The following is a 25,665-nucleotide window of genomic DNA, read 5'->3' as shown; positions in this document are numbered from 1 at the left end:
TTGGTCTAGTTCCCAGAAGATAAGTTAATTACCCATTTTCCTTTAGAAAGGTACGAACAAGCTATGGCCATTTTAAATAATTCTTCTTATTAAGTTTGTATGTTGCTTGAATATTCTACAATTCTCCTATATCGTGACTAGTTATCATTCCTTCCAATTGAGCAGTGATAGCGGTAGTTTCTAATACCTCAGACATTTTTTTTTTTTTACTATAAGGCTTAAAGAACCTCTAGAGCCACTTCCCTAATAAAAGCACAATTCCTTAGAGAAATCTTACTAAACCCTAAACCACCATACTCTTTAGGCCTACACACTGGATCCCAACTAATTAAATGATCCTTTTTTTCCTTCCCCATACCTTGACCATAGAAAATCTCCTTGCATTTTTTCAATCCTTGAAGCTAAAGATGTAGAAATCCTGAAAAGCGATAAGAAATAACTTGAAATGTGAGATAAACAAAAATGAATTAGAGTTATTCTACTCCCAAGTGACAAAAAAGCTTTTTTCCGACCATCCAATCTCCTAGAAAGACTATCAATCATTGGATCTCAAATGATAATGATTTCAGATTCCCCCTTAAAAGAAGACCTAGGTACATTAAAGGCCAAAAAGAGACTATACATCCAAGCATCAAAGCCAACCTGGAGATTTGATTATGACATGTTGATGCCAAAGACAATGCTCTTGTTCAGATTGATCCTAAGCCCTAATAGAAACCCAAAAACTAGTAAAATTAGCTTTAAAGTTTGAAAATTTTCCAAAGAGGCTCTAGAGAAGAAGATAGTGTCATAAGCAAATTGTAAATACAACAATAGTAAAAAGAAAAGGAGAAAGAGGATCTCCTTGCCTTAACCTAACCTTTGGCTTCTCCATTCATTAAAATTGCAAAACTTACTAAGGACAAACACCCCCTCATCCAAGCCATTTCAAACTAAACCCTTTTCTCTCAAGTGCATGGTCCAAAAACCCCCTATCTACATGGATGCCTTTTCGAAATCAATTTTGAAGACTACTACTTTCTCTTTTTGTTGTCCACTAACTCATTAGCAATCAAAACAATGTCCAAAATCTATCTTCTCTCGACAAAGGCCCCTTGGTACAAGGAAATGGTCTCATGGAGGACTTTTCATAAACGCCTTGAAAAGACCTTAGTTATGATCTTGTACAAGTTAGTGACCAAGCTAATAGGCCTAAAATCTAAGGTTCTACTGGAAAGACTCTTTTTTAGCACAAGAGCAATGAAGGTAGCATTGGTGCTTTGGTTTATTATCTCGTTATTGTGAAACTTTGAAAAGACATTTAAAAGATCTTCCTTAACCACATCCCAACACTCCTGATGCAGTGCAATAGTGTATCCATCCGACCTAGGCACCTTTTCCTTGTTTAATTGAAACACAACATTGTGAATCTCCTCTTCCCAAAAAGGTTGATCTAGTCGCTCAACACTCTCTGTTGATATGGGAGACCAATCCGATCCTTCTATCCTCCAAGACCCCCCGAAGGCTTGGAGTATTACCTTCGCAAAAAGTTCTTTATCTCCTCTGAAATGTCTTTGATATTATCTAGGATTGCCCGCTCTTTTGACATCAAGGACTTTATAAATTTCCCATTTCACTTGTTATTCACCACCATATGAAAAAACTTAGTGTTACAGTTCCGTTGTTTTATCCATTTTAGCTTTTTGCCTCCAAAACACCTCTTCTTTTAACAACTCTTCCAATTCCCCTTTCCTTAAGGTTCTCATTGTTGAAAGTTCTAGAGTCAGATTCCCTTCCTATTCCCTGACATCATAGCTAACAATGTCTGTGAGGATACTTTTCTATCTCCTTTAAATCTCCAAAAGACGTCTTGTTCCATTCTTTGAACTTTGATTTAACATACTATAACTTTTTCATGAATTTATGACCTTCCCAACCTATAACCTAATACTCATTCCACCACAAGCCAAATCTTTCCTTGAAATTTGGGTGATGCAACCACATATTTTTAAATCTAAATGGAGCGGGTCCCCACTTAAAAGGATTGGCATTTAGAACTATTGGACAATGATCCAAGGTCAATTTGGTAGCATTTCTTGAATGCTTCAAGGGAACCCTTGTTCCCACTTAGTTGAAAATAAAAATCTATCTAGCCTCTTGCAAACAGGTAACTCTTGCATATTTGACCAAGTAAAATAAGCATTTCTAAGAGAAGGGTCTATTAACTCACTTTCTATCATAAAAAAATCCTTATGCTAGTGGTTAATCTAGAGCCTCCTAACTTTTCTGAACTTCTTCTTATAACATTAAAATCCCCTCCAACACAACAATTCGGAAAAGTTAGGCCTAAGAGATATTGTAGCTCCATCCAGAAGTCTTTCCTAAAATTGGAATTAGTAGGACCATAGACCGAGGTAAGCCAAGAAGTTCCATCTTCATCTGAATTAGATTTAAAGTTATTGAAAAAGACCCTAGAACCACCTCTGAACACCTAAACTTGAAAGCATCCTAAATAATCACAGCCCTTTCCCACGTCCCACAAGCTGGAAGAACAGCCCACTCTTGGTTTCTAACTTTCCACACACTTCCAACAAACCTCCTATCACAAAACCCCCTTTTTGTTTCCTGAAACAGTGCAATATCTGGATTAACTTGGCCAAGCAATTCCTTCACATGATTTTCCTGTATTCTATATTCAAATGGTTTTCCTCACATGTTACAAAACTACTTTATAGTGGATGTAAAATATTTAGTTGAGATATAATTTTCACAAACAACATTACATATTAGAATCGGAGAAAAAGAAAAAAGAAAGAATGCTGAAATATGATTTTCACAAATGACATTACTGATAAGAATAGGGAGGAAAAAGAGAGAAAGAAAGAAAATGATCAAACCTGGTGCAAAAGATTTTGATGTGTAAGCATAACACCTTTTGGATTTCCCGTGGTCCCACTTGTATATACAAGTGTAGCAATATCATTAGAGCTGATTGCTTCACAAATATAGTTTTTCCCTGGAATTGAATTAGTTAGTCAAGAAGCTGCATACAAAATATTCAAGGGTGAAACATTTGCTAAACAGAAAAAGAAAAATATCCTATTCTGTAATAAGATACCAAGCAAGGGGGGATCCTTTCTCCCCTTTCTCGTTCACAAGGATGATAGACATCCTTAAGAGATTGATCTATAGGAAAAAAGGTCTGGGTCTCACGGAAGGATGCAAGGCAGGTAGAGAAAGCCTTGGATTAACAATCTCAAGTTTGCAGTTATTTCTCCTTCCATTTAAGAACAAGGGGTCCAACCTTGAGCTTATCCATAAAAATTTTTATTTATTAAGAAGTCTTAAAATCAATCTTTACAAGTGTGCTTCATTCAGAATCAACATTCATCAAGAGCACAGTTTGGTACTACCTTAATTAGTTATGAGGCTATCAAACAGCCATCAAAGCACATCAACCTTCCTTTGGGAGGGAATCTAAATCCTACGCTTTTCAGGATCCTGTGATGGCTAAAGTTTCAAAACAACTTGACAGTTGGAAAATATCTTATTTGTCCTTGAAGGATAACTTCAAGAAGCCATGTCAAAAATTCCAAAAGTCTAAAAATAGATATGAAATAAGTGGGCATGTAAGATTAGACCAGATAAGGCTTGTGTTGAAAGTCATAAAGGAGTTAGTTTGTACTGTGTATGGGGACACCAAATTGGGAAGGGGGAGCGTGGGTAAACTGGGAAGCTGACACTACTACTAGGGTTTGCTTTCCTTAGAAAACTCTCTCAAAGTTTCATTTTCCTATCCCTTATCCATTCATTGTTAGCGACAGTTTCAAAAAAGGATTTTTGGAAGGATCATTGATGGAAGAATGGGTTGCTCTTTTGCAAGGAATCCTAGATCAGAAAATCAGGAAGTCTAAAAGCTGACAAAGAGATTTTAATTTTACTAGGATCTCATGCCCCATTTAGTTTTTGTCTTTCATTTTCTTAGGCATGAGAAGTCCAAGACTTTCTGCTACCAGGCTTTTACACTTTTTTTTCTATATTCCCATTATATTAACCCTTTTAAAGGATTTCTCATCCTTTGTTCTTTTGAACAAAATTCTCCTTTTACCTGATATAATGAGTATTGGCTTTTATCCAGACACACGCGAGGGAAAAAATAATAATAATAATATAATAAAATAAAATAAAATAAAATAAAAAATTCCCTGGCTGGTGAACCCTGGATTGCAAACTCCACTAGATCCTACAAACTAATAATTAGCCAACATACCTTAAATGCTTGCAGCATGTTGAACAAAGGAAAATCTGTCCAGATTTTGGTTCTAAGCTCATGACCACCAGAAATGTTAGTGAAAGGGTGAAAGACATGCCCTTTTCTGATCGCAATATGAGGGCCTGAGCCATAGCTCCTCTTCCAAGCCCCAACCCCAGAACTCCAACCTTCATATTCATTGCTGAACTTTGCCATAATGATCTTCCTCAACAATCTATCAACCGTATATTGTCTCTAGTAGCCCCTCCTCTTCATCTTTATATTATGTTAGGTTTACCCTTCATTGTGGGCAAGCAATAGGAAGTATGTCCTTTTTCTCCACAAACGAAAAGAATTTAGGACATGCTGCCCGGTTTAAAGAGTTTGCATTACAGATGTTTTGCATTTTGAACCTATGTATTTCCTTTCCTTTTTCACTTCTATCAACACAGACACTACTATTACCAATTCAGTTAGTTATGGTATCCTTTTGCACTAATTCCTTTTAGCTATTTGAGCACTCTGAACAACCTGGACAGCAGTTGTATTTCTATGTGACACGCCATCAAAGCGCTCACAAGGAGCAGTGACATGGGAAGTGTTGAATATGAGAACCAAAAGACATAATCACAAGGCCTCCATAGAAGCCTGGGAAATCAATCAAAGGTCATGAGTGTACAATTCCACATTGGAATACAGTAAAATCAACAAATTATTCATAAAATTTAAAAAAAAATAAAATAAGTTAGAGAAGACATTGAATTTCTATGTGACACGCCATCAAAAGCGCTCACAAGGAGCAGTGACATGGGAAGTGTTGAATATGAGAACCAAAAGACATAATCACAAGGCCTACATAGAAGCTTGGGAAATCAATCAAAGGTCATGAGTGTACAAATCCACATTGGAATACAGTAAAATCAACAAATTGTTCATAAAATTTTTAAAAAATTAAAATAAGTTAGAGAAGACATTTCATGAAGTGAACTCAAAAACCCATAAAGTCATATTTTTCTAGTTTCTATTTACATGGTATTATATGTGACAGTATTTATTAATGTTCTAATGGAAGTGTAATGACATAATTGTAACATAAAAAATTTCCAAATTGTTAAATTCTATGGTGAGATTTCTATACACACACCAGTTTAACTCTTCTTATTTACTTCAAAAGCAGATCTGCTTCTCTCTCCATGTTTTCTTTTTCAAATCTCTCTATTTTCGGTGTTTTCATCTCTCTCTCTCTCTCTCATTTTTAATCACATTACTTTTTGCTCATTCTCAGTGTTTTCATTCTCTCTCTTTTTTCATGTTTTCATTTTTCTTTCTTTCTCTATGTATTTTCAGCAGTTCCAATGTCTCCCTCTTTGTGTTCTCATTTTCTTTCTCTCTTTTTTATTTTCGTGTTTCCAATTATTAATCCCAATAGTCCACATCCCATACTTTCCAAACTTCCAAAACTCAAATTTTTGCCACATTGTAAGATTAGTTATGTGATTCTCAATTCCCATGGTTATGAATTTGGTGATATCGTAGAGTATCAACATACTGTAGATTGACTTACTAGCATAATGAGAATCAAGAAAAACACTACGGCACTCTCGTCCCAAATCTATGATCTCCTTGTAATTAAAAACAGGCACTCTGTCCATAACTTCACTAGGCAGGCAAGATTTCTCCCCCCAGAGTAGAACAACAAATCTTATAGCTGCTCTGGAACAGAATGTTTCAGCAATCCGACCGAACAACTCAGGATTGTCCACAGCAAGTGCAACACTGTAGTGAAGATAACATGAAAATCAGCACTGTTCTGCAGTAACATTAAGAATAAACAGAGGAATAGGCAACACTAAAGATAGAATTAGAGCATATTCAAATATAAACTTCATCCCAAAGGATGGTTGCCCAAAAGTATTATTCGGGTACTCTCTCTACTCATCATCACATAAATACGTATGCATGTAGGTAAAGCATATATCAGAAACTCGGCCAATGTTTCAGAAAATATTACTTCCAGTTATGTCTCTAAAATATCTCTAATCTCGTGTTGTGATGTGATTATCAAGACCAAGAACCTCAGTTACCAGAAAAGAAACAATATTTCAATACAATAAAAACAATTTTCTACCCCAGATCTGACATATCTTAATTAAAATATTACGTGTGGAGAAAAAACCTAACTTTGTATTTAATTTGAAAGGGAGGTTAATACATTTCAAAATGCTCAGTGAAGAGCAATGAAATTATTGAAAACTTTATGGGAGTTTCTAAGATTTAGCCATCTGCACCAAAACGACAAAAGTAATGGAGAACAGAGGACTCAAACTTGAAAGTAGAGAAAAAAGAAAGGAAAAAAAAGAAAGGGATAAAAACATCTGAACAAGGTAAATAGATCAAATGGTAACTGAATCAACAGTATTGATCAAACTTAGCTTGACAAATTGTATGGCATATTGGTTCTATGCAATTGTACAGAATTATATCACAACTATTAACAATAGTTTTCAAGGAACCTACTGATGATCAAAACAGGCCCAGTGTGAATACAGCATTCTTGAAATAAGTTGGCAGACTTCAATATGTACACATAAGTACAAACGACTTACAACCCAAAAAAGGAATTATATAAAAATAAATAGTACTCAAGTAAACAGCATAAAGGCCTTATACATAAGTTGATGCAGGGCAATGAACTGGTAGACAAATACGATAGGTTTCTATATAGATTATAATGAGGAAAATTCTCCAGTTATAGTAGCATTTGCTCATTCACAGTGAGTTGCCATTCATATTCTAGAAATGTGATGTTGTTCAAAGAACTATATCAATGAACTGATAAGATTACATTCCGATGAGAAATTTTACAAAGAGAATTTTTGGTAGAAAGGATGTAGAGAATTGTTTTGTTTTTTTTTTTTTTAGAATTACCTATGAATGAAAATTACAATTTTGAAGGAGTTTAAAATGCTCGTTTATGAGTGTTTCTGGTGTGGAGACCACTAAGCAGCACACTGCTCTTAACCACATCAGCAAGTGTTCGTTTTTTTTTTCTCTCTTTCAACAGGCAGCATCTGCCACATCTGCATGTGGGCTTGTTTGAAATGAAAGATAGCTGTAGTTGGTTATTTGAATCCTACTTAAAATTCTGAGGTTTCTTTGATAGAAATTTTGTAATTGTATTATTTATAGGGTCTTAGGGTTCTACAAAAAGAATTAGAGCAATATAGGTCATTTTTTCGAATCATTTGTTGCACTTTTGTGGTTTTCTAAAACCTAAGAATGAGGTTAACGTTGTAAAACAGAACTTCAGAAATCAGAATCTTTAATAGTGAGAGCTGTTATCATTCTCTCTTTCGGGTGAAACTCCTACAAGGCCGTTGTGAAGCCTGAAGACTTTTTAGATGACACTCCTAAAACCTATAGTAAGGCTCCAAAAATTACTATCACTTCTCTTTTTTCTTGTTAAATGTTATTACCTTTGTTCCTCCTGTAGACAACAATTGTCCACTCCTCTCCTTAAAGGAGAGTCCTAACTCATCAATACTTGACCATAGCCATCTATCTTTGTGCTCTTCAACATCAATTTTGGGATCGAAGTTGAAGTTCTTGGCCTGATGGAGTATGCAACAAAAGGAGAAACAATTTATACAACCATAAAACAATTTCTAGTAATCAACAAGTATAGTTGCTCAAAGTGGTAGAAGGATCCTTTTTAGTTACAATTAAGACGGTATCAAATGGAGCTAGGATATTTTGGCTCACCTAAATGTATGAACCAAACAATACATCTCTTAGGAAGGACATCTAGGTGGAGCTTCTAAATCTCTTTGGTTTAACCTTTCCGAAATGGTGCATGGGTAGGGATTTTAACATCATAAGAAAAATTTTGGAAAAGTTGGGGGTTTCCAAATTAGCCCCTAGCACGAGGGACTTAGATGGATTTATAAAAGAATGTGAGTTAATTGATGCTCCCCTTAGGAATGCTTCTTTCACTTGGTCAAATATGTTATAGTCCTCTGTAGACGCAAGAGATTGGATAGATTTTTATATTCAAATGGGTTTGAGCAATGCTTCCCTCAAAGCCACTAAAAAGTTCTCCTTAGGCCATTGTCTGATCGTTTTAGACTCTAAGCCATTCAAGTGGGGACTAATCTTTAGGTTTGAGAACATGTGGTTGCTCCACCCATAAATCAAGGAAAATTTTAGCTTTTGGTGGAGATAGTTTCAAAGTGAAGGGTGGGACGGACATAAATTCATGCAGAGGCTCAAATTTGTTAAATAAAAATTGAAAGATTAGAATAAGGTGTCTTTTGGAGACTTAAAAGAAAGGAAGAAGAATATTCTTAATGATAGTGTTAGTATTGATGCTTATGAGTAGGAAGGGAGTTTGATTCTTGAACTTTCAGCTCTAAGGGCTTTAGGCGGAAATGGGGGAGTTGTTGCTAAAGGAAGAGGTGCATTGGAGGCAAAAAGCTAAGGGGAGATAGGTAAAAGAAAGGGATTGCAACTCCGGTGAGTTTTTCTTCCCTGAAATGGCAAGTGGGCGATTGATTGTCTAAGTATTATCTAAGCATATCTAAGGAGTCCTTCATGAAACCATCCTAACAACAAGGAGCTTTTGTTGAGGGGGGGCAAATTCTGGATATTGTCAAAATAGCCAATGAAATGATAGATAAGAAAAGACATATAAGAGAGGAAGGGGTAGTCTTCAAAATTGATTTTGAAAAGGCATACAATCATGTGGATTGAGGTTTTTTAGATTCTGCACTAGAAATGAAGTGGTTTAGCTTAATATGGAAGTCTTAGATGAGGGAGTTGCTTGTCTTTGACAAATTTTGTGGTCTTAGTGAATGGAAGTGCCAAAGGATAGCATAAAGCAACTAGAGAATTAAGACAAGGTGTAGAAAAGAAATGGAAGGAGTACAAGGTAAAAATTCTTTTCCTTGATTCTTTTCTGCACATAGACTCACATATATATATATATAAAAAAAATCCTAGCACCTAAATTAGGAACTTCCCCAACTTAATTACAACAAATCCCTTTGATCATGGGATTACCTAATTCTCTCTATAAAATCACAACTTCCCGAATCCCATTCTTCCATACTCCCTCTCAAGCTAGTGAATAGATGTTTTTCATTCCCAATTTGGATACACTTGCTTAAAACTTTGTACTGCTTAAACCTTTTATAAAAATGTCTACAAGTTAGTGGTCAATAGATATTTAAGGAGTATAGATCAATCTAAGCGTCTCCTCGATATGTCGCAGTAGAGTCCCATTGGCCCATCCCATTTAATCATCAACCATAATAGTTCACAAACTCCTTAGGTCATTGCTCGAAATTCTGCTTCTATACTAGACCTTGCCACCAAACTTTGTTTCTTACTTTTCCATGTCACTAGATTCCCACCAAGGGCGTTTAATGCATTCCCTCGTTTCCTTCATGATGGCAATAAGGAGATTTTGATCCACAGATTTTTCAAACAAAAATTTTGACTTGGTTCATGAGAAAGGATGAGAAAATGTTATCTCATTTCCAAAAGTTGGTTCGGATTCTTGGACTTGTGTAAGTTTAGGGATTGCAACTTTCTTCCCTAAGTACACTTTGTTAGTCATTCGATTCTTTGGAGCAGGTTCAAGCAGCGGCAACTTGAATTTAAAGAAGTGGGGTACAAATATTGGATCAAACATTAGACCAAAGATCATTTGGATCAAACACTAGACCAAAGATTGTAAGAGGGTCGATAAGAAAGTGGTCAATAAAAAAGGGATCAATGAGAAAGGAATCTTGATCCTTGTCTTCCTTAATGGAATTCTCCCCTTAAAGATAAGTAGCAAGAAAATAAGATTCACTCTCATTGAAAGTAATGTCTGTTGAGACAAAAAAAAAAAAAAAATCTTTTTGGATGGTGGATGGTAACACTTATACCCCTTTTGAGTTGGGGAATATCTCACAAAAATACACTTGACTGCTCTTTGGTTCAATTTTCTCTTATTTGGACTGTAAACATACATAAAGGACACACACCTAAATATCTTAGGAATAAGATGGTTTGTGGTTCTCATATTAGGATAAAACGATGAAAGTATATCCATGAGACTTTTGAAACCCAAGACTCTAGAAGGTAATCAGTTTATCATGTACCTTCCGGGACCTTATCATGTTGATTAAATTGAAGTTTTGGATGATATTTGATGATTTATGTGTTTAGGAAAAATAAATGATTGTTAAATTTGATTATATTATATAAAAATATATATGTAAATTAGGGTGCGCCTCACTTCACTAAAGCTCGCGCCTTAGGTGCGCCTTGTGCCTTAGGCTATAGGACTACTTTGCGCCTTGGTGCGCCTTGAGCCTTTTAAAACTATGTGGTCAAAGGAAGCTTTACAAGTGCTTTGAGAACTCACTTGCTTAGTTAGTTAGGTTCTTGGGTGGTTTTGGGTGGTGCCTTGGCCAAATGAGGCCCTTACCTATATATAGGCACCAATGGAACTCTCTGGACCCTTAGAGGGTTCCTTACGAATCAAGAAAATTCTAGAATACCCTACACAATTCTATGTACAAACTTATGTACAAGAATATTCAAGAGATTCCTAGAATTCTCTAGAAAGCCTTAGACTCCTCTCATGCCTTCCACCATAGTGGAGAGATGTCTGGACATCTCTAGGCATCTCTACAACCTTCCACACTCTTCCCACCAATGGCTTAGTGTAGATGGCTCCAGGAGTCTCCAGAAGCTTCCTAGGTTTAATATAAACCCATGGGGAGGCTCATTTGAAGCATCCTATGACACTATTCTCCCTTTTTGAGTTCATCCATTTTTGTTGAGTTGCTAGTTTTACTAAAAGCTCAAGTTGCTCAGATTTTGAGCCACAATGGATATCTTGCTCAAGACAAACCCATCCTGCCTTCCTCCCTGTTGAAATTTGGCATTCAAAGTTAGGGTTTTTAATTTAGGAAAGTATTTTAGGAATAAAAAAGGAGAGATCATTTAGGATGATTCAGTTTCCTAATTTTAGGAGAGAATCAAGCTAGATTGATTTTTTCTTATTCAGTCATTTGTGTATATATATGTGTATGGTGTGTACCTAAAGTATCAATAAAGGAATTCAGAAATTCTTCATGGTATCAGAGCCAGTTTTCTGAAACCCTAATCCCTTCTGGCCACCTCTTATTCAGGCCATCATTCATTCCGGCCAAATCTCTCTGGCCATCTCTCAATCCGACCATCTCTCATTCCGGTCATCAGTCCCTGTTCTCAGAGCCAAGGGAGAAAACGCTTTCCGGTCGGTCGAATCGTCGTCAGAAAAACATTCACCGCCGGCGACTTTTCCGGCGACGTTTTTTTTCACACCGCAAGGAGCGTCTGGAGGAGATCTACAACTTTTCCCAAAACACCGGAGCCAGAAAACCATCCACGCGCCGCCCACGCGCGTTTTTCCGGCCGGCGACTGCATCTCACGCGCCGGCGCGTGAGGGCGCGTGAGCCACTTTCCGGCGACGCGCTTCCTACTCCAAGCTCGCCTGACGCCGACCAGCCACCCTACGTACCTGTTTCTGCCATCCAAGCCCTGCACGTGCCTCTTTTGGGGTCTTTTTGCCTCCGCGAGCCCTCCGATCAGCTTTTCCGACGTCCTCCGGCTATTTTTCCTCAACTCCAATCCCTGCACGTGCCTTGGGAAGTGTTCTTCTACCTTTCCGGTCCATGACGAAATACGGAATGGCATCATCACAAGTATCCAGCGTCACGTCACCAGAATTAGGAGGCAGATCTGAAATTCCAAACCTTGGTGGCAGTGATTCCTCTCCTATTCTCATCACAGGACACAAATTAAATGGCCATAACTACTTACAGTGGTCACAATCTGTGTTGTTGTTCATTTGCGGTAAAGGAAAGGATGAGTACCTCACTGGAGAAGCAGTCATGCCAGAAACTACAGAACCGGGTTTCAGGAAGTGGAAGATTGAAAACAGCATGATCATGTCATGGCTTATCAATTCCATGAACAATGACATAGGTGAAAATTTCTTGCTATTTAGGACTGCAAAGGACATATGGGATGCAGCCAAAGAAACTTACTCAAGTTCTGAAAATATTTCAGAACTTTTTCAGATTGAATCAGCCCTACATGACTTCCGCCAAGGAGAGCAGACAGTTACTCAGTATTACAACACACTCACAAGGAAAATTGTGGAACAAAAGAGACTGTTCAAGTTTTTCCTAGGACTAAACAGGGAATTGGATGATGTTAGAGGCCGAATCATGGGCATTAAACCCCTGCCAAGTCTCAGGGAGGCTTTTTCAGAGGTTAGGCGTGAAGAAAGTAGAAAGAAAGTGATGATGGGATCCAAAGAGCAACCTGCCCCAACATTGGATGCCTCTGCCCTTGCGGCTCGGTCATTTAATAGTAGTGGTGGAGATCGTCAGAAACGGGATAGGCCTTGGTGTGATTATTGTAAGAAACCAGGTCATTATAAGGAGACTTGCTGGAAGCTTCATGGCAAACCGGCTGATTGGAAACCAAAGCCACGGTCTGACAGAGATGGCAGAGCACACGTGGCTGCCAACTCTGAGAGCACATCTGTTCCCGAGCCGAGTCCATTCAACAAAGAGCAGATGGAGATGCTACAGAAACTATTAAGCCAAGTTGGCAGTGGCAGTACTACCGGTGTAGCCTTCACTGCTAATCGAGGAGGAATGAAGTCGTGGATAGTGGACACAGGTGCTTCTGATCACATGACAGGAGATGCTACCATTCTTCAAAATTACAAGCCAAGTAATGGTCATTCATCCGTCCATATTGCTGATGGTTCAAAGTCAAAAATTGCTGGGACAGGTTCTATAAAACTTACTAAAGACTTATATCTTGACTCTGTTCTCCATGTTCCAAACTTGGATTGTAATCTTTTGTCCATTAGCAAATTGGCCCGTGATCTCCAATGTGTTACTAAATTTTATCCAAACTTGTGTGTTTTTCAGGACTTGAAATCGGGGAAGATGATTGGCAGTGCTGAACTGTGTTCCGGGCTCTACCTCCTCTCATGTGGCCAATTCTCAAACCAAGTCTCTCAAGCAAGTTGCGTACAGTCTCAGAGTATGTTAGAGTCTTTCAATTCTGTGTCAAATTCTAAGGTCAATAAAGATAGTGAGATTATAATGTTACACTATCGCCTTGGTCATCCTAGCTTTGTTTACCTTGCAAAATTGTTTCCCAAATTATTTATCAATAAAAATCCAGCATCTTATCACTGTGAAATTTGTCAGTTTGCAAAGCATACTCGAACAGTCTATCCTCAAATCCCATACAAACCTTCGACTGTTTTCTCTCTAGTACATAGTGATGTGTGGGGTCCCTCCCGGATAAAAAATATTTCTGGCACTCGATGGTTTGTGACATTTGTTGATGATCATACACGGGTAACATGGGTTTTCCTTATGAAAGAAAAGTCAGAGGTCGGGCACATTTTTCAAACCTTCCATCTTATGGTTCAAAATCAATTCAATTCCAAAATTCAAGTCCTCAAGTCAGATAATGCAAAGGAATACTTTACTAGTAGTCTCAGTACTTATCTTCAAAATCACGGCATTATCCACATAAGTTCTTGCGTTGACACCCCACAACAAAATGGGGTGGCTGAATGCAAGAATAGACATCTCTTGGAGGTTGCCCGGTGCCTTATGTTTTCCTCTAATGTTCCAAACTATTTCTGGGGGGAAGCTATTCTCACAGCTACTTATTTGATTAACCGTATGCCATCCAGAGTGCTTACCTTTCAATCCCCACGTCAACTTTTCTTAAAACAATTTCCTCACACCCGTGCAGCCTTTTCTGATTTACCACTCAAAGTATTTGGTTACACGGCATTCGTTCATGTGTATCCTCAAAATCGTAGCAAATTTGCTCCTCGAGCGAATAAGTGCATTTTCCTAGGGTATTCTCCAACCCAAAAAGGGTACAAATGCTATTCTCCAACCAACAAAAGATTTTACACCACCATAGACGTCTCTTTCTTTGAACATGTCTTCTTCTATCCCAAATCTCATGTTCAAGGGGAGAGCATGAATGAACATCAAGTTTGGGAGTCTCTTCTTGAGGGTGTACCTTCTTTTCACTCAGAGTCACCAAATCCTTTCCAATTCGCGCCCACTGAGTTGTCCACACCCATACCGTCATCAGTCCAGCCATCTCCTGTGACCATCCAGTCTCCCATGCCTATTCAACCTATAGCCCCACAACTTGCTAATGAGAACTTACAAGTTTACATCAGGAGGAGGAAAAGACAGGAATTAGAGCACGGATCACAGTCAACATGTGGCCAATATATTGACTCCAATTCAAGTCTTCCTGAAGAGAACATAGGTGAGGATAGGGCTGGAGAGGTGTTAATTCCCAGCATTGATGATTCTACTCTGCCGATTGCATTGAGGAAGGGTGTTAGGAGATGTACAGATCATCCAATTGGGAATTATGTTACATATGAAGGGCTATCACCATCTTACAGAGCATTTGCTACTTCTCTTGATGATACTCAGGTTCCCAACACAATACAAGAGGCATTAAAAATTTCAGAATGGAAGAAGGCAGTACAAGATGAGATTGATGCACTTGAGAAGAATGGGACGTGGACTATCACAGATTTGCCGGTTGGGAAGAGGCCCGTGGGGTGCAAGTGGATTTTCACCATAAAATACAAAGCAGATGGATCAGTCGAGAGATTCAAGGCTCGTTTGGTAGCTAGAGGGTTTACACAATCCTATGGGATAGACTATCAGGAGACTTTTGCTCCTGTTGCAAAACTGAACACTATCAGGATTCTTCTCTCATTGGCTGTCAATCAAGATTGGTGCTTGCAACAACTGGACATAAAAAATGCGTTTCTAAATGGTGACCTAGAAGAGGAAGTCTACATGGAAATACCACCTGGTTTCGAAGGAAGTATGGCAAAGAATCAGGTTTGCAAACTCCAAAAATCCTTGTAAGGCCTTAAACAATCTCCCCGAGCCTGGTTTGATAGATTCACAAAAGCAGTCCTGAAGCTGGGCTACAAACAAGGTCAGGCTGATCATACTCTATTTGTCAAGAAGTCTCATGCCGGGAAAATGGCCATATTGATAGTCTATGTTGATGATATTATTCTATCTGGGAATGATATGGAGGAATTACAGAATTTGAAGAAGTATTTGTCAGAGGAGTTTGAAGTTAAAGACCTTGGAAATTTGAAATATTTCCTTGGTATGGAAGTGGCTAGATCAAGGAAGGGAATTGTAGTCTCTCAAAGAAAATACATACTCGATCTTCTTAAGGAGACCGGTATGCTTGGATGCAAACCAATTGATACTCCTATGGATAGTCAGAAGAAACTTGGTATCGAGAAAGAAAGTACACCGGTAGACAGGGGGAGATATCAGCGGCTCGTCGGGCGCTTGATTTATCTCTCACACACTCGGCCAGATATTGGCTTTGCAGTGAGTGCTGTAAGTCAATTCATGCACAGCCCCACTGAGGAACACATGGAAGCAGTCTACAGGATTCTTAGATATTTAAAAATGACACCAGGGAAAGGTCTATTCTTCAGAAAGACAGAGAACCGTGACACTGAAGTATACTCAGATGCGGATTGGGCAGGAAACATCATTGACAGGCGGTCCACTTCTGGATATTGTTCTTTTGTCTGGGGAAATCTTGTTACCTGGAGGAGTAAGAAGCAATCAGTTGTAGCCAGAAGTAGTGCAGAAGCTGAGTACAGAGCTCTTGCACAGGGAATCTGTGAAGGGATTTGGATAAAAAGGGTTCTTAGTGAACTGGGGCAAACGAGTTCATCTCCAGTTCTGATGATGTGTGATAATCAGGCAGCTATAAGCATAGCAAAGAACCCCGTGCATCATGACAGGACCAAGCACGTTGAGATTGACAGACACTTCATCACAGAGAAGGTGACTAGTGAGACGGTTAGATTGAACTATGTTCCTACCAAGCACCAAACCGCAGACATCCTCACCAAAGCTTTACCTAGGCCTAACTTTGAAGACTTAACTTGCAAGCTGGGATTATATGATATATATTCTCCAGCTTGAGGGGGAGTGTTGAAATTTGGCATTCAAAGTTAGGGTTTTTAATTTAGGAAAGTATTTTAGGAATAAAAAAGGAGAGATCATTTAGGATGATTCAGTTTCCTAATTTTAGGAGAGAATCAAGCTAGATTGATTTTTTCTTATTCAGTCATTTGTGTATATATATGTGTATGGTGTGTACCTAAAGTATCAATAAAGGAATTCAGAAATTCTTCACTCCCCTTCCACATGCGGCCCCATATCTATCATGGGAGGCAAAGACAACATTAGCTACATACAAATCACATTTTTGTGATCAAAGGTAATTACTATGAAAGGCACAAACAACAATAGCTAGAGGTAGGAGGCAAAAACAATAATAGCTGTAAGAAAATCATATATTTTTAATCATAGATAATCAAACATATAAATAAATAAAGGGAGGACTTAAGCTTAAGACCTCCAATTAACCATAGCTCCAATGCCATCTTGAATCACCTACTTTTTGAAATGCTAACTAGTTAAGTCACACCATGTACATCATGCTCTAACATAAACAACGCTCCCCCTCCCTCCCCCCCTCCTCTTTCCTCCCTCTCTCTTCACATATGACCCTATAGTCACCATGGGAGGTGCACAAATAGCAATAGTTGTAGACAAATAGACCATGGTATACATTGCGAGCCTAAATCCCAACAATTTAAGCTTTTGGGAAAGTTAATAACTCAAAGTTTCTGTTCATAAGGGTTTGGTTTTAATTGAAGCCTTTTCTATAGTGTATTTAAGGGAAAACTCTAGGTTCCTTGGTTTTATGTTTTTCTAAAGGGTATGCCATCCTTCTTTGTATCCCTTTCCTTTCTACTAATAGCATTTCCCTATCACATATACATATTCTTTTAAGTGATTTTCAACCCTTATTTAAACACATCAAGTATGAGGGGAATAGATAATAGGATGCAACCAAGTTTACCAACTGATAGTTACCACTATCAAAAGTAGAAAACAGAGACAGGTGGAAACAAAGCAACAAGATCATGGTTAAACTATGTGGAAAATGTGAGGCCAGGAAAATATTTAGATAAAAGTTAAAGAATTCGATAAAACCAAAATAAATGTTAGAAAAGAAATTTAATAAACCAAAATGTCAACTTTAGGGGATAAAGAAATCTTCTACAAATGTTAGTGAGTCATTTTGGGGAAGAGGCTTGAGAAGTGTTGGGAGAGACGCATGTAGAAAGAGATAGAGTTCTGAGAAATCAATTGCTCACATATTTCTCAAAAAAAATTCTTTTCAACTGTTTCAAAAGGTTTTCTCAGAGTTTCAAAAACACTTTTAAAATATATTCCAAAAGTCTACCCATGGTTTCCCCTGATGTTTAAAACATCACATCTCAACGTAAGAAATGGTTCTCTAGGAAGTTGTCCAAAAACTATGATAAGGATTAGCATGATTCAAGCAAAAAAATTAATTATTTTTAGGTTTTTTGGTTTATAAAAAGAGTTTATAAGCATAAATTTGGATTTTTGAATCTTCAACTAAGGATTGTAAGTTCAATGCCTTGTACCAAAGGTACGATGACAATTCAATAGAGTTAGCTTTATGACTTCTTTTCTCAATCTTTCTGGTATTACACATTGTTTTACAATTTCAAACAAACACAACACTTCAAATCATCAAAAGACCCTAAAAACTCCAATTCCATCCTAAGTGCCTCTTCCATCAATCCTTACTCAACTTCAAACTCTTTCATGGGCAACTCTAACATAATCCCTCATTATGATGCTAGGGTTTGAAAAGTTCATCAGCCTAAGTAAGTAAGAACTGAATGGTAATTATAATGATGCACAGTAGATATTATGTATGGTTCATGTTAAATGATAGTTATAAGGCTAAACTTTGAGAGAACCTTTTTCCCTAACCTTTCAGAATGAATGTATATTTGCAAAAGTTCTTCAACAGATGACCTTGAGCCCCTTACCACATTAATTGCTCCAATGGCCATTATACCTAAGCCAAAAATAAATCACATCAAATGAGAGTTGAATTTGAGAAAATCAACTTCCAAACCAATATATAACAAGTATATATATATATATATATATATATATATATATATAGGGCTATTGGCTTTGGTGTGTGTATTAAAGGTTAAAAAAAAAAAGTAAGCATACTACAAAAGGATTTTATTACCCAAGACAAAAATGAAATATTAAGCAAAAAAAGGAGAGAGGCTCTTCACTGATGACCATCTCAAATTCCATAATGAGTTTGTTAGGAATTGCATAAGGGATTTCTTCCTCTATAGTATTTGACTACTAAAGAAGTGCTCTTATTAAGATTAACTATAAGCCTTGACACCCATCCAAAAACTAGAATCTAGGCCAAAAGAATAAATAATCCCCACTTTGGAAAAATAACTCCCACTGTTTGAAATTTGTGAATTAACCTCAATTAGACATAAATAATCCTTGTTTTTAAGCCTTGACACCCATCCAAAAACTAGAATCTAGGCCAAAAGTGCTTTGATATGAGAGGAGAATAAAAATATTGACGACTGCTATTTTTGTTCAAAAAATACCATTTGTATGTTTTTAAAAAATAAGGTTTATTTTTCTGATTTAGGGATTATTTTGTCCGTTTTTAATCAAATATCTCTTTAAAAAAATCCCCTACCTTGGCTCTAAGGAATAAAATAGTGCCATGATGATCATTTGCAAAATACAAGTGTGACACCCTAATAATGTCATTCCTATCAACCATAAACCTTCTAGTAGACCTATTTCCTCTACCCTTAGCATTAACCTAATCCACATACTGGCAACACTTGTGAAGACAAAAATTATAAGTGGATCCCTTGGCTTTAGCCCTCTAGACATATCTACCCAGTCCTCAACACAACTATTGACTAACAAAACAAATTTCACTAATAAGCAACCCTAAAAATCCAAGATCTCCATCCATAAAGGAAACTTTTTCTAATAAAAATAGAACATGATCCAAGAAACTCCAATCAACATGATTTCAAGTTTTTTCATAATCAATTTTGAAAACAATTGCACCTTAAATATCTAAATTTTTCATCCACTCATTCATAATTGGCACTGTATCCAAAGTTTGTCTCTTCCAAAGGCTCTTTGTGAATATGAGATCACCTCTCTTACCACCACCATGTAATTTGAGATGCACCTTATCAATAACCTTATAAAGGCTTGCTACCAACTGATAAGCCTAGTGTACTATTGATTTAGGATTTCTTGCTAGCTAGGAAAACAGAGATGGCATTACTATTATTGACAACAAACCAACAATATGGGAATGAAACAGAGAAACCATCACAGCTAGGTGATTTCTCCTTGATTATATGAAAATCAACATCTTTTATTTGCTCCTAGAAAAAGGTCATTTTAGAAATCTCTCCTCAAAGATAAAGAATCCAGCATCCCTTTCCAATATTAACATAAGCCAAGAGTTATCATCTAGGTTGGCTTCATTCCTTGATTGTGGAGTGTTAGAGTGGCCTCTGTCTTATCTGGGTCTTCCCTTAGGAGGGAACCCAAGGATGATAAGGTTCTAGGATCTGGTTATTGATAGAATTTCGAGGGGTCTGAACGGATGGAAAAGGCCTTTTTGTCCCTTGTGGGGGCGGGGGGGATGGGGATTACCTTGATTCAGTCATGCCTTTCTCACATCCCTAACTATTTCCTTTCTCTTTTAAGATCTCAGTATCAATAGCTTCAAAAATTGAGAAATTGCAAAGGAGAGAGAGAATCCGATTTTAGGAATGGGGAATGGAGAATGGGGAGAGAATCCAATTCTGGGAAGATCTTTCGAGGGGTGGCCAACCTTTGTGCTCACAATTCCTAGGTCTATATAGAGTTATCTCGGTGAAAAACGTTTCCATTTCAACTATTCTTGGTAGTTCCTTTCCCTTCTCTTGGAATTTTAATTTTCGTTGTAATCTCATAGATATTGAAATTGAACTTCTTGAAAGACTCATGTCTTCCCTTAATTTAGTGCACTTGTCTCCTCCTGCTGTAGATTCACAAGCCCAGTCTTTATCCTCCTCAGGCTTATTCACAATTAAATCTTTTTTGTTGGCCATGTCCAACTACTCAAATCCTACTTTGTTCCTTCTGGGCAATTTTTTGTGGAAATCAAAAGCCCCCTCAAAGGTTAAGACCTTTGCTTGGTTAGTAGCACATAGGAAGGTAAACACCAATGACATGCTACAGTTGAAAAGACCTTATAAATCTCTTAGTCCTCATTGGTGTATTTTATGGAAAGGAAATGGAGAGTCAATTGACCATATTTCTCTACATTGTCCTTTAACTTTAGGGCTATGGTACAAGCTCTTCGGTTTAGCAAGGATGAATTGGGTTCCACCTAGGAGCATTGATGATATGATAATTATTTCTTTAAGAGGATTGGAGAATTCAGTTAAAGGCAAGACTCTTTAGCAAATCGTTTGTCTCACTTTATTATGGATCATGTGGCAAGAGAGAAATGCAAGGATTTTTGCGGAGAAATGGAGATCGGGAGGGATGTTGTGGGATTTGCTTCACTTCTACTCCTCTTTGAGCCTCTTGTATTGTTGTTTTTAGAGGAGTTCCACTTAATGTTATTCAACTCAATTGGCTTTCGATTTGTAATTCAAAAGTTTGATATAGTTGGGGTTAGCCTTCGTGTATAGTTTTTGTATAGTGGGGTGTAAGTATTACTTTGATTAGGATTTGTATTTTCAAGAAAGTACTTCTCATCCTTCTCTTGTACTTTTATTATCATTAATAAATTTTTGTTTCTAATAAAAAAAAAAATACCTGGTCCTCCACTAATCACCCTCTAACCTTGATGACCCTTTAAGCTTGATGAAGGCAATTAAAGAAACTAATACCTCCTTAGAATGGATTCCAATTACCTAAAAGCTCACCTTCCTCTCTCTCCAACAATTTTATCAGCCTTTTCTTTCCCTTACTATAGCCATTTGAGGAAAGTGCTTTGAGTTGCCATCTCCTTCTCTAGCCCATTTCACTCTGTTTTCTACCTCCAAACCATCTCTTCCTCAAAAGGATCTGTTCCGGCTTCAGTTTCCTGGAGGCTCTTAGTGATTTAAGGTCTTCTATCATGTTACCAGATTGCTCCAAGGAGTTGATCAATTCAATTTCTTTGAGAATAGACATTCTTTCCCTTTTTAACTCCCCAAACATGGAACCTAAAAATTCCAAGCTTTGAACTTGGATTCAACAAAACAATGTTTGCATGAAATTATAACCCTCCCAACAAAACATGAGACTTCACCACTAACAATCTTTGGAACTAGGATATAAAAGCTGCATGTTCTCAACCTAAAAGAGACTGGACCTCGACTAAATGGGATTAGTCTCAACCAATATGGCAAGATGATGGTCTAGGGAGGGACTCCAGAATGCTATGTGGACTTAACCATCCTACTTTCAAAAATAAGAACCTACCAATCTTTAGCAACCAGTTGTCTCTCACGTGTTTGATGAGATAGAAGATGTTTTTGTTCCTAAGAGGTGGTTTATCTAGCTCATAGTCTCTAACCATTCTATCAAAATCCCTTCCACCCACGGCAATCTTAGAACTCCAGATTACAACTATAAACCGCAAATGACCACAACTTTCTTTCTCCCTCTTAGAAGAGTCTTACTGTCACCAAAAAAGAAACAACCACAATCTTGCCAACTTTAAAAAGTTAGAGAATCCTAAATAATAGAATTCCCTTCGAGCCTAACGTATCTACTTCTAGACAACCAAACACAATTTGAAAAAGCTTCTACCATCTTCATCCTGTTTAGTTTCTTAGAGCATAACCACATCCAGATCTTCCTTGGGAAGAAAATCCATTATTGACCATCTCTCTCTCCTAGATCCCAACTCACAAACATTCTAACTAATGGTCTTCATGACTATTCTGAGAAAAAATAGGCTGATCTAAATGCCATCCCCATGAGCATGGACTCCAATTAGAAAATTCCTCTGACAACAATCACTCCCCTTGGATTTTGCAAATTTGTGACCTCTACATAGGGATGCCTTTCCCTCTTTATGTATGGTAAGTCTAATGCTTGTAAATGGTGAAAAAGTTCCAACAGTTTCAAGCTTGGTACATCTCTTAATATGAAGACCATCAAGATAAAAGAAGCTATGATCCTTTGACCAGTTTCCTTGAACAACAGTAACCTCCAGTACCACTGGGAGAAGACCTGCTTGTAGTGGAAAGAAAAAGAAAGAAAGAAAAAGGCAGTGGAAAGAGCACAAAGTAGCATCTTTATCCATTAACAGTTTCCTGGTGCAGAATTTAAGTATAAAATGAACTGCTAATAGCATACCTTGATCTGCAATGAGCCACCGACATGAATTATCAGCAAAAAGTGCAAGCTTTTCATCTGGCTTTACTCCAATAGCTCTTAAGCCTTCAGAAAAGTCCAAAATTTCTTGCTCTAGCTGCAATTTTGAAAGCAATGGAGTGCAAAAGAAAGCAAAACAGAAAATGTGGGAACATGGTCCTTCATGAATGTGAACAAAATCACATTGGAGATGTAACATGGAAAAGAAACATATGATAATCAGGACAAAATTGAAATGACAAAAAGCATTATGCAGAAAATTTATTGATCATTTACATCAATATCGATGCTGGTTCTGTTATACTATAAATCCTTGAATTAGTTTGGCAATCCATTTACAGTATGCATGGTGTGAACAATGACTCCATCATTAGCTCATATGTAGAAAATATAGTCCTTCGAAAAATGAGGTGACACGAATGCTCATTTGAGAACACCATTGGGCTAAATGCAATAAGCCAAAAACTTTAAATAACCGATTGCAACCTTACAAGGCAACTATGCAACTACATCAAAACTAACCAAAGAAGTAAATTTACAAAACTAGCCTAAACTTGGTGTACAGGGAAGAGAGAGAATAACTTTAGAAGGTTAAGAAGCCTTCAAAGAGAAGCAAGAAACAAAAAAAGCAGAAATAAAAAAAAATAATAATTATGACAAAAAAGAAATAAGAATAATGTTATACATAAGGCAAAAGGGAATATATATTAAAAGCGCCTAAAAGGAGGCATAGCATAGTACACATGAAGTATATAAAAAACACCTGGTATAGGCAAGAAGGTTAAAAACAATAAACCTTTCACCTTACTTTAAGCTCAACCAATCTACAAAATCTATCATAGACATCATATGGTCCTCTATACATGCCCTAGCCTAATTCATAAAAGTATACATAAAATTGGATTTGATTGCTTGGTCAGACTACTCAACATCATTAAAAGTCCTGATGTTCCTTTCCTGTCAAAGAGTCCCCAACAAGCAAAAGGGAGCGACCCTCCATGCTTTTTTCCTTTTCTTCCCCACAAAAGAGCCATGTTGACCACACAAGTTCCTTCCAATTGAAGAATGAATCACCTAAACCACTCAAAAAGGAGAATGAATCAATTGCCACAACATTCTTGCTTTGGAACAATGCAAAAGCAAGTGCCCTATCATTTCCTCCTCACCTTTGCACAAATAACACCTATTCAGAAGAGTTCAACCCCTCCTTTTGAACTGGTCAAGAGTTAAAATTTTACTCTAAGATGCTTCCCAAGCAAAGAAACCTTCCTTCATTGGTGCCCAAGTGCTCCATACCACACTAGCTAAGAAAGGCTCTTTATATCCCCTAAAGAAGGAAGAATAAAGGGATCTAACTGAAAAATTGCCACTCTTGGATTCATTCCAACTTAGTTTGTCCTCATATCCCTTTTAATTGACAATAATTGTAATTTTCAAAAAAAACTTCACTTCCCCAAGCTCCTAATCATTAAACTGCCTTGAAAAATGGGGGCTCCAACTACCCTCTTCCCTAACCTACTCCCATGCCTTTCTCAACCATCCATCTCTGTTAGAAGCAAAGGAGAAAAGTTCAGGAAGACTCCTTCCAAGATTAGATTCTTGCACCACAAGTCTTTATAGAATTTAACCCTTCTTCCATTCCCAATTGAAAAGCGAGACTTGTTTTTTATAACTTCCCTTTCGTTTCTAAAGGCTTTCCACACAACCACTCCATATCCATCTTTCACCCCTCTCAAAAACCGCCTCCCTTCCTCCTCTCCAAACTTCCCTATTATGATTTGTTTCCATAAGGATCCTCTTTCTATAGCAAATCCCCAATTCTACTTACCAAGAAATGCCTTGTTTAATACAAAGAGGCTGCGAATTTCAGAATCCTTATCCTTTTTTCCCAAGCAAACTATGGTTCAATTAACCAAATGAGGTTTTTCTCTAATGTGCCACCTCCCCACAAAAAGTCTCTTTGGATCTTTCAAGTCTTGAAAACCTTGAAAATATTATATAATATAATAATATAATAATATATTACTATACACACACACACACACACACACACACACACATATATATATATATATATATTAATTAACAACCAATCAAACAATAGAGACCCCTAAGAATGCTCTCATGAAGGGTGCAAGTCAACTATAAAATCAACTAAGGAAAATAACAAATAAAATCAACCAATTAACCAAACAATGGAGACCCCTAAGAGCACTCACAAGGGTGGAAGGCAACCAAGGATTAAAATATCGGTAAATACGGATATATCAGTACTTGGATTTTACGAATATATAGGAAATATTGGAGAAATATCGGTGGACATTTTGACAAAAATATCGATGAGGCGAAAATTATTCAAAATTCACAAGAATGCTTGAAAAAACTCCAAAAAAAAATGATAAAATAAGTAAGTAATGCTAATTTTTTATAAAATTTGATAAATAATATCTTTAATCGTACATATAATATTTATCAATTTTTTATAAAAAAAAATAGCATAAACTCCTTTAATATATTTATATTCATTTATTTTAACAATTAAAATACTTTTATAAAACATATTTTATTACATTTTAAATAAAAAATTAAATTGATTTATATAAAATATTTTATTTGAGATTTGATTTCTAAAAATTTATTACAAGTGACAATTTTTCTATTAACATTAATTTATTTAAATAATTAAAATTATTCCTAATTTATCTTATCAAATTAATTTTAATTTATAGAATATTAGGACTTCATTAATTTTTTTATATTGTAGCAATTTTTGAGTAAAATTATATTTTTAATTAAAATAAAAACATTTAAAATTAAATAAAATTAAACGGATAAAAAAAAGAATGAAATGATAGTAATTTTTTAAAATAGCATTAATGAGATAAATATAAAAAGTAGTTAAAAATAAAATGATAATATAAATTTAAAATAAAAAAATAAATAAAAAAATAAAAAAAAGGATAAATATTTAAAAAATAAAAAACCTTTCAAAAAAATCTCCGATATTT

At 36.7% G+C, this 25,665-nt stretch overlaps 1 protein-coding gene across 1 annotated transcript in view; it reads right to left on the bottom strand.

The window, feature by feature from the left end:
• LOC117921245 (probable acyl-activating enzyme 16, chloroplastic) overlaps positions 1-25,665 on the bottom strand; it is a 75,901-nt gene that overhangs the window by 43,691 nt on the left and 6,545 nt on the right. Inside the window, exons 3-6 of the mRNA XM_034839083.1 lie at positions 22,640-22,754; positions 18,209-18,296; positions 5,796-6,007; positions 2,877-2,995 (exon numbers count right to left, since the gene is read on the bottom strand). Coding sequence (XP_034694974.1) covers positions 2,877-2,995; positions 5,796-6,007; positions 18,209-18,296; positions 22,640-22,754 — 534 coding nt within the window. The remainder of the gene's footprint in view (positions 1-2,876; positions 2,996-5,795; positions 6,008-18,208; positions 18,297-22,639; positions 22,755-25,665) is intronic.

Source organism: Vitis riparia, chromosome 8 (assembly GCF_004353265.1).
Source record: "Vitis riparia cultivar Riparia Gloire de Montpellier isolate 1030 chromosome 8, EGFV_Vit.rip_1.0, whole genome shotgun sequence".
In the NCBI taxonomy this organism is placed as follows: Eukaryota; Viridiplantae; Streptophyta; class Magnoliopsida; order Vitales; family Vitaceae; genus Vitis; species Vitis riparia.
Note: the sequence above shows the minus strand (reverse complement) of the source record. Positions and strands in the feature narration are given on the sequence as shown.